Consider the following 9,643-nt stretch of genomic DNA (forward strand, 5'->3'; position numbering starts at 1 on the left):
TGCGTACTTGATGGTCCTACTGCTCGTCGTGGGACTTTAATATCAAATCCACCCTTAGGATCCTTCTCACCTCTCAGGCAAGGATCATTTGGAGGCTCTCGACCTCCCTCCCAGTCACAGATCGTCTTCCGAATTGCCTGAAGGACACTGGAGTGGGTGGGAGAAGGAAAGTAGTGCTTAAGTTTGATTCTACTTCAAGATGAAAATATTCACTGCTGTGCACATATGGGAGGAAAAGTATCTGAGGTGGGGACATACATTGTCATTACTGGGGGAGTCATGCCCAAAAGTTACCTCAGAAAATGCTACTGGCCAAGGTATGTTGGCTGGTTTTGCACGCTGAGGTATATGCAGGGCCACATGCTTATATAGTACAAATGTGTTACACAAATAAATACATGAGCTTTGCATGACATTCAAGAAGGACACACTGACCTGATCAGAACGTTCTTCTTCTTTCTGACTGCCTGCCTGAGCGGCTCTCGCAGGGTCACCTGGGCAAAGTCCTGCAGGGCTGCATAGATAGTGTTGCGGATGGCTTGGTTAAAGACACTCTCCATCCGACCCATCAGCACTTGCAGACCTTTGATCATGGCAATTACCTGAAGCAAAAATTAAAAACAGATGTATTTGCTATTTTTGCATTGTATGAAGAGGTCTGTAAAGCCAATGTTAAGAGAATTTGGGACTAAATTAATTCTACTCAAGTAACTTAGGTTCAGTAATTAGGTGGCTAATTTTTTTGACACTAGCTGCTTTACAAATCACAACAAGCTGAAGAGCATTTACACCACCAGTTTCTTGCAAATGGTCCCTGTCCCTTGGCAAGCTGTTTCCACTCCTGATCTCTTTAATAACACACAATCCCAGGAAACTGCATGTGCTGCACACATGGGTGCAGGTGTGTGGGTTGCACAGACCTGCATCTGCACCAGGGCACAGTCTTCCTTGTGCAAGAGTACGGTGACAATTCCATTGTACCCCTGTACTCGGCACTGGTGAGGCCACACCTCGAATACCATGTTCAGTTTTGGGCCCCTCACAACAAGGAGGACATTGAGATCTCAAGCATGTCCAGAGAAGGGCAACAAAGCTGGTGAGGGGTGTGGAGCACAAGTCTTATGAGGAGCGTCTGAGGGAACTGGGGTTGTTCAGTCTGGAGAAGAGGAGGCTGAGGGGAGACCTCATTGCTCTCTACAGCTACCTGAAAGGGGGTCATGGTGAGGTGGGTGTTGGTCTCTTCTCCCAAGTAACTAGTGATAGGATGAGAGGAAATGGCCTCAAGTTGCGCCAGGGGAGGTTTAGACTAGGTATTAGGAAAAATTTATTTATGGAGAGAGTGGTCAAGCATTGGAACAGGCTGCCCAGGGAGGTGGTGGCGTCACCATCATTGGAAGTGTTCAAAAAACATGTAGACATGGCACTTCAGGATATGGTTTAGTGGGTATGGTGGTGTTGGACTTGGTGATCTTAAAGGTCTTTTGCAACCTTAATGATTCTGTGATTCCCAGGAGGGAGTGAGCCACAACAATTAAGGCAATATTCAAACCACCTTGGACTTTCTAAGGCAAGATGAAAGTGTGAGGGCCTCCCACAGCCAGGATCAGAGGACTATTCCCACTGTCCACAGAAAGCCGGACAGGGAGTTCATGTGTCCTGGGGACTGGCTGAAGATCTCTTGTGTGTGCACAGCACCTGAACGTAGCTCCGGATCTTGCTCCAGATCACACTGCTCTGCAAGCCCACATCCTTTTTTTTTTTTTTTTTTCAGGAGCCCTGAACACCCTTTGCAGGTCAAGGGAGGCTTACCACAGCAATATTAAGAAAACAGAGGGATTCACCTCTGTCTTTCTCCAGCACACAAACAGCATAGGAGCAGGATCAGGAAAAGAGAGAACTGCTTTCACCATGCGCTGCTGCAGTGTTTCTATCCCAGGAGGAGCTCCTAAGAACTTAATTTGCCCCTTAGTTCTGGGCAAATTAAAGGCCACAAGGATGTGGGAACCCTTAACCCCTTAACGTGGGCCAGAGGGATGAGGAACCTGCTGAGTATGGTGAGGTGCCCTTCTCTCCTCTTCCCCTGCCCTGAGGAACATGGACAGGAAGCCAGTGCTGGCTGGTTCTTACTCTTGTGCAGTTGGCACCTACCTCCACAAAGGCAAACTTCTCTTCACTGGTGTAGTTGTATCGGGTGGCTCTCTCGTACTCTTCTGCTGTTCCTGGGCAATCCTTGTTACAGAACTTATCTGTGGGATGAACCAGCTTCCAAGAGTACTGCAAGATGGAAACAGACACTGTCAACATTGCAATGAGAAAGAAGCCAGGCTGGAAAGACTGAAGAGAGCCCTGTGCTACAAAAACACTCCCTAGACATTACTGCAGTTGTTTCACATTCCTTTGGGAGCAGAATTTGTGCTTCTTCCTGGCTTTGTTATCACTGTATTGGATATTGTTTTTGTTTATTTGGGAGGTTGCTGGCTGGGGCTAAACCATGACACCAGTCATACCGGGCTTTTGACATCCATGGACTTGTGTTGAGATGTGGTCAAAGTTTTCCAAATTAAGAATTTCTATCATAATTTGAATTACAGTTTTAGTTGCTCAAGACCCAGACTCACCCTGAACAGTTTTCAGTACTCAACAGTTTTCAGTACTCAACAGTTTTCAGTACTTCAGGTTAGGAGAACAGTCACCAAGTCCCCCTCTGACATCTGTGGGGACACCCCAGCACCTGCAAAGGGCGGTTCAGGGTGAGATGATCAAGCTCTCTTTCTCCATTTGGCACAGAGGGTGTTCAGGGTCATTAGCTGCCTGATCTTAGTGTGTTTGTTAATGGCTTAAAGTTAGGTGGCGTGAAAGCAAGCTCACCTTTCCACAGTCTTTGTTACATGCCACGTTAAAATGTCCACGTTCACCTGGGAAGAGGAGGACGTTACACACTCACCACTTCCATGACGTGGGCACTCCACTTGGACAGCAGCTGCAGTCCCCGTAAAGCGAGATCAAAGAGCTCCCTGTACTCTTCATCTGATTTCTGGCTGTCCAGTCCTGAGCCAGTGACCACCTGGAGAACATCACATCAGGGCTAGACTCAGCAACTTGCTCCAAAGGCTTCACGGAGCCAAACTGCAGCCACAGATCTCTGTCTCAAATCCCAGCTGAAATGAATTCCCCGTGACCTTACGATCAAGCTAAAATTGAGCAGTGCATATACTGTCCCTCAGGAAAATGGGTACAACTTGGCAAGGCTCTTTTTACCCAGGCAGTCAATTTATTTCCCACAGTAAAATAAGTCTGACCTGTCACCTCAGAGCAAATAACTGACGGTTTTCATTCCACCTTCCCATTCCTTTTTGATGGTCTAATACTACTGAAATCCTTGAGAGTCCTTTACTGATTTAAAGTTCAAATAAGCACTTACAAATGCCAAAAAGAAAAGGGCTGAGAATGCTAACGATTCATTAAACTAACGCTGACGAATACGAATCACCCATTTGCAAAAAACCAGTCACAATGGCATCAGAGAGGATGCTGCCATTCAGTAATGGAAAGAACAGAGATGCCCTCGTGAACTTTCCTCGAAGCCCTGACCAATAGCTCCGTGTAACAGAAAAGACCCATTGGCAAGACATGGATGTTCTGCCACCTGGCTGATAATAAACATTCAGTTGCAAATTTTTTTCTGCTTATTTTAACAATGTTGTGGCCAAAGAGCAGAAGCTGTTGCAGTAGATCTTCTGGTGCATGTGATTCTGCACCTGCAGGGGCCTTTCCCAACTTGCTTTTTTATTGCTGGATCAAGAAGTGGTTTGTTCACCTGTGTCTTTCTTCCCTCCTCACTGTATGTCCTTGGCAGACCATACTCCTGCCACACTTGTCCTCCCCCAGCCTCATCCATCTAATGAGCCTGATTACGACGACTACCCGCTGAGCTTACCTCGCTGTTGCTGTAGCGAGCGAGCTCTGAGATGAAACGGATGTGGTCATCTCGGATCTGGACCATCTGCTCACAGATGTTGTACTGGGGACTTATGCTGCTCTGAGTGCACGTCCACCTGGGCAAAAAAGCAAGGGTTTCAAGGACAGGACACGGGGCTCTGCCTAGACACCCCCAAAGATAAAAGTCTGGTGCTCGTGCTCAACTTCACTTCAACATGGTCAAGACATGCCACTTTCAGGGCAAATGTCAGCTTGTGTCATCTCTCATGTTCCCTGGTGTGTGTGATCTTCCCAAGGTGGTCTCACACAGCATGATGGGGTCACCTGCCTCACCTTTCAGCCTGAACATCTCTGCTCCATCCACCCTGAAAGCTGCTCTCCATGTTGGGCTTATCTGCCCCCATGGGCAGAGATGGCGATTTCCCAGGCCACCATTGGACAAGCTTGCAGGGAAGGATGAAGTGCAAAGACCCAGCGTTGTTTGTATCCCTTCTGCTAAACCTAAGGATAGTCATCCCCTTAGAGGTCACCCCTTGAGGTCTGAAATGGCTGGGTCCTGCTGCCTTCTCCTGCGAGGAAAGACTCTGCAAGAGGTCAGCAAGGGAATATCCCTCCCACTCTGTTTTTGGTCCACTCTGTTTTTGGTTCTGGCTCACAGTACCAGCTCAGTAAACAACCCTGAGTATAAATGATGAGCAAATTAGGATTAAATGAACTACGCTTTCATTTGCATTGAGCCACATGTACTGTGTAACAGTGTAATGATGTCCTAAAAGAAGGCAGTGCTCCCCTTCCAAAGGCACTGTCATACAAAGAAATGGTGCCAATCAGGTCTGTTTAACATCTCCCTTTTTCCCCCATTCCTTATGAGCCACAGGTGTAGAACCAGAACAGCTCCACCAAAATGCTTTGTGCAAGCAAATGTCTGTCAGTGAGACTCTCATGTCTTACTCTGTTATCACAATGTAGAAGTTCAGATCTTGCTTTTCCCTCCCTAAATAACTGTCCATCTTACGACAGTCATCTTCTCCAATCTAGACTGGCCATACAAAAGGAATGTGAGAAACCTGCCTCTGACATGGACATAGACATGAAGACATATTCCTATGGTTAACTGCGAGGCACTCGTTGACAATATTTGTGGTAGTAGAAGGTCCTGGAAGTGCTGGGCCATGTCATCCTCTGTGAAATCCATCCTCCCACAGTCCCATCGCTCGACTCTTACCCGTTTCAATGTCCTGTGCTCCCCACCTGAAAATCGGCAGGCTAGCAGGAAGGGCCGGGGCTGCACCAACCCTCCCTGCCACACACAACCTAGTCCACAGTGCAGAAACAAAGAGCCATGCAGGAAAAACACCAATTAATTCCACTTTCATGGAGACAGGGAGGGAAAGAAAGTGACAAAAACAATATTAGTAAGAATCGGGGATTATATGGAACCATCTTGGCAGAATGAGTGTTGGGAGTCTCATGCAATTTGCTGGGAAAGCAAGTGAGTGAGGAAGAAACATTGGTTAGTAAGGTACGGCACACAGACCTGGTAAGACAGATTTCAAGACAGACATTAAAACTGTGCACAGCTAGACAGCCCGTGAGCTACCTTGGTGTTGAGATGAGAAAATGAATGCAGCTGACACATGTTTCATTGAAATGTGCTTTCTGAATGATTTGGGATAAAAGGGTGTAGATTTTTAGATAATTTTTCCTTTTTAAAATGAGTTTTCAAAAATATTTTTTAAATTTACATTTTGTAGAATTTTAGTATTTTTCCATTTTAATTGAAGCCTTTTGATCAGGAAATTTTGCCACAAAAAAATTTGTTTACAAATTTCTCATGAAAAACTAGTCGGCATTTTTCAACCAGCCTTCAGGAGGGCTGTTCCTGCGTGAGCCATGCGGCGGGCGGAAAAGCTGGACCCTCGGGGTGGAAGGGGATGAGCAAACAGAAGCTGAGAGATGAGACTGCAGATTAGTTAGTTCCCGTCCTGCTGAGGATACAGCTCGGCTAGGCTGCTTCTCGCAGACGCCGGAGAAATCTGGCTTCCATGCGATACGGTCCCACGGGTGAAAGCTGGGCTGTGATCAGCCATTACAGCCCGACACAGCTCAGAAGGGTTTTGCTTACGTGTGGTTGCAAACGCCGTTCCAAGGATATCCAAACCTAACACCGATTCTTCTAGCAATAACTGAGCGCAATGCAAAGCTACAAAGACAAGTGGGGCCTCGCACACGCCTGGTGTGATCTGAAACGACGTCTGCAAATTCGTCTGACGGAAGCAGGAAACCGCCTGTGAACCCAGGCTGGGAAGCAGTGCTTTACACTCCTGAGCACTGTTGTAAAGACTCCATTTCGGCCCTGCTCCCACAACATTCATTAATTTCCAGCACATCTGACACCCCGGTTCAACCCTCATTCCCGCTGCCCTTCTTCATGAAACCTGCCTGAACTAGAGGAGACGCCCTGGCTACTGCAAAGAGGTCCACTGCTGTGTTCACGCTCTGGAGGATTTTGTCCCTGGGATGAAAAATGTGGATTAAAATCTCTCCAGAGCAGGGACACGCTGCTGCTCGCACTCACACACCTCGCAAGCACTCAGCGGCTGCCCCGATCCGCGCGCCAGCTGCCTTCCCTTCCTCCCGCCTCGCTGCCGGCCGCCTCGCACCCTCCCAGCCCTTGCCAGCGGGAGCAGACGCACAGGCATGCCCGCTCCCCTGCCTGCACGCAGGGGTGCGGTTACACGGTTCAGAGCTGGCTGCACACGCAGACACTCAGGGGCCGGCGAGGACATCTTCCCATGCAGGGACAGGGAGGTACACACGTGCACACAGAGCTGCACGCCGGGACTCACACCTCACAGCGACACACACGGGTACCCGCGCACAGACCTCACGCACGCCGGAGAGCTGCAGCTCCCACGGCTGTCAGGACACACACAGAAGCCAAGAGACATTATGGCAGGCACTCACTTGGATTTGTTCTCCTCATAGTGAGCACTGGTCTTAATGTATCTGGCCAGTTCTATCTGCATATCGCCGAATAAAGGAACCACCTGCAGCTGCTGGAAAAGAAAACAAAAGATGGTTGAAACACGGCTGAGAGAGAGCCCGTGGCCCAGCGCAACACAAGGGACTACGAAACGGCATCCTGCGCCTCTGAAGCTCTGGAAAGTGTCAGGCTGTTTAAAACAAGGTGCAAACCTGGACTCAGGGTCATTTCACACCTAGGAAGCGACCAAAAATGATCACCAAGGCTTTTTGTGCAGAGAAAACCACCACCTGCGAGTGCTCCGGAGCCCTGGACTCGCCGATACCAGGCTGGTTATTGCCAGAACGGTTCAGTGCTGTAACCGGCCAGAGGACAGGCTCTTTTTACACCAGCAAGAGAAAAGCGTATTCCTGAGCAGGGCTTATTGCCTCCCACCATAATCCTCCAAGAGAGCGGAGGAACGAAAAGCGAGCATGTTGGCAGCACGTTGCGGCAGGTCCCTTGAGAGAGGAGCCGAAAATGCTTTGCTGCCTGGGCTGCCAGAGGTGTGGCATCTTTCCCCAGGGACTCAGACGGTACCGTGGCATTGCGGCTGCAGGTGATGTGTCTTAAAACTTCTCCACGAAGAGAAAGACACAGGCAATGGCTGCCTGCAATATAACATCGCTTTGCTCGCCCTTTGCATCTGGACTGGAATAAATGCAAAGTGCACGGAACGCACCTCAAGCTCAGACAGGTCCCTGCTTCACTAAGCTTTCAGCTGCAAACAAAATTCAACTAGGAGCTACCAACAGGTCTTCAATAAAATTTGAAACTTCAAGTTCACCCAGCTACAAAGCCTTGCCCCAAAAATTCAGGGAAGATGGTGGCAAATTCCCTGTCCTATTATCACATGCTTCTTTTTTCAGGCTGGCTTGTATGGAGGATGTGCAACACTCTCATCAGGGATTCCCAGTGGCACTCTCTTAAAGCGTTTAAATGAAGGGGTAGTTCATTTTCACTACTCAAATTCCTGGTCAATCCACTAGAAATTTAATCAGAAGGCAATAAGCAGATGTAGTAAGAGGAGTAGTTGGCCTTTTCTTATTGAGATCTGATAGTCTGGAGTGGTACTTAACTGATTAGGTGAGACCACAGCAGATGTTGGAGAAGTGCAAATGAAAAAAAAGCTGGAAAGGAGAAAGTTATTCCATGCAGTGGATGCTATTTTACCTCATTCTCTGATGGCCTCCAGTACTTTGCAATGAACAGCAAATCTGATTGAATGAACCAAGATAACCAAACTCTAAGATTACACTGAGGACTTGATTTAAACTGAGATTCTGTTGAATTAGCAAAGCTGAACCAGGGAAAACTCTGAAGACTCTGAGGGATGGCATGATAAATCACCTTTGCAGAGCTGCAGTCCTCAGCAGTGTCCCCAGTGACTGGAGGGTATTCAACCACCTCATTATCACCCTGACCGTGAGGTTATGGTGTCTGTCTGCAGTTCCCTACGTGGGAGTTTGAGCTCTGCTCTCAGAGCTGTCTCCAAGAGATGATGCAAATTGGGGTAAATATGTCCCCACTCGGTCAGGATGCAGTGGCTAGTACACCAACCTTTCATGAAACCAGCTACCTGGGCTCGCCTGTCCCCTCCCCTGGCACAAGCCCAGCGCATTATCTATAAGCTGCAAGTTGGGGCCATAAGCAGGAAGGCACCCTGTACCCTATCACCACAACCCCCCTTGTCGTTCAGGCTCCTCAGCAGCTCTCTGGGTAAAACAGCAGGAAGAAGCCACTCTGCTGAAAGAGCGATGGGGAAGAAGCTCTCTGTGCCCCCCCAGAAATCCCATCCTCTCATTTTTACTGATGTGGAGCAAATGTTGGTAACAAAAACTGATCTTTCCATCTCAGGAGGACCGCTCAGGCTCAGTAGGAATGACAGAAAACTAATTGCTCCATCGGGGAAGTTATTCTGCTGTCCTCCTGCTAGGCTGTTATTGTTTGCTGCCAGTACGTTCGTCCCTCGCCAGATCCCACCATGCCTCCTAGCGCTGACCTGCCCCAAACCTGAGATGCCTCCTAGACGCCAGACACAGAAGCAGTGGAAAGGAGGTGCCATTTCCCCCCGGGAATGCCACGGGCGGTGCTGTGTGGGGCCAGCCCCCCTCTCCATCTGCCACTGGCGGCTTGCACACACACCAGATTTTGGGGGAAGCAGCAGAGTTATCTCGAACCTTTCTCGTGCTGAGCGGCCCTGGGGCAAGGCAGCCTGTCCTCCAGCTGTGGACCAGCCCAGGGCTGGGTTCAGCGGCACATGGGCAGGGGCAGAGGGAGGCTGCACGGCTGCTTCCCACCCTGTCACTGGGAGCATCCAGTCCTCACAGGCCTTCCCCCAAAACCCAGACCTCAGATAATACAAAAATGGTTCATCAAACCACCAGGTGAGCCCTTTGAGGAACTCGCTGAGCACCTCCAAGTTCCAGCCGACACAAGCTCCCCAAAAAGCTTTTTCTGTCCTACAGGGAACACCGTTATACACGAAATAGGACTGCCAGATCACACGCTGGCTGGCCAGCTGCGTTTCCATCAGCAAGAAAAAGGAGTGCAACCACCAACTGCACAGACCTCAGCAAACCAGCCAGGTTTGCCCCGGCCCAAAATGACGGTGCTCCTCAGGAGACTGCAAACCTGCCTCGGAAATGCACAACGAGATAGAAGCGCTGTCGGGCTGCG

General features: G+C 49.1%; 1 protein-coding gene across 1 annotated transcript in view; it reads right to left on the reverse strand.

The window, feature by feature from the left end:
- Positions 1-9,643, reverse strand: part of LOC104618679 (cytoplasmic FMR1-interacting protein 2) — a 24,717-nt gene that overhangs the window by 5,329 nt on the left and 9,745 nt on the right. Inside the window, exons 9-14 of the mRNA XM_010284335.1 lie at positions 6,907-6,998; positions 3,938-4,055; positions 2,945-3,064; positions 2,149-2,274; positions 436-602; positions 2-147 (exon numbers count right to left, since the gene is read on the reverse strand). Of these exons, the coding sequence (XP_010282637.1) occupies positions 2-147; positions 436-602; positions 2,149-2,274; positions 2,945-3,064; positions 3,938-4,055; positions 6,907-6,998 (769 nt within the window). The remainder of the gene's footprint in view (position 1; positions 148-435; positions 603-2,148; positions 2,275-2,944; positions 3,065-3,937; positions 4,056-6,906; positions 6,999-9,643) is intronic.

Source organism: Phaethon lepturus, unplaced genomic scaffold, assembly GCF_000687285.1.
Source record: "Phaethon lepturus isolate BGI_N335 unplaced genomic scaffold, ASM68728v1 scaffold23860, whole genome shotgun sequence".
NCBI classification, from domain to species: domain Eukaryota; kingdom Metazoa; phylum Chordata; class Aves; order Phaethontiformes; family Phaethontidae; genus Phaethon; species Phaethon lepturus.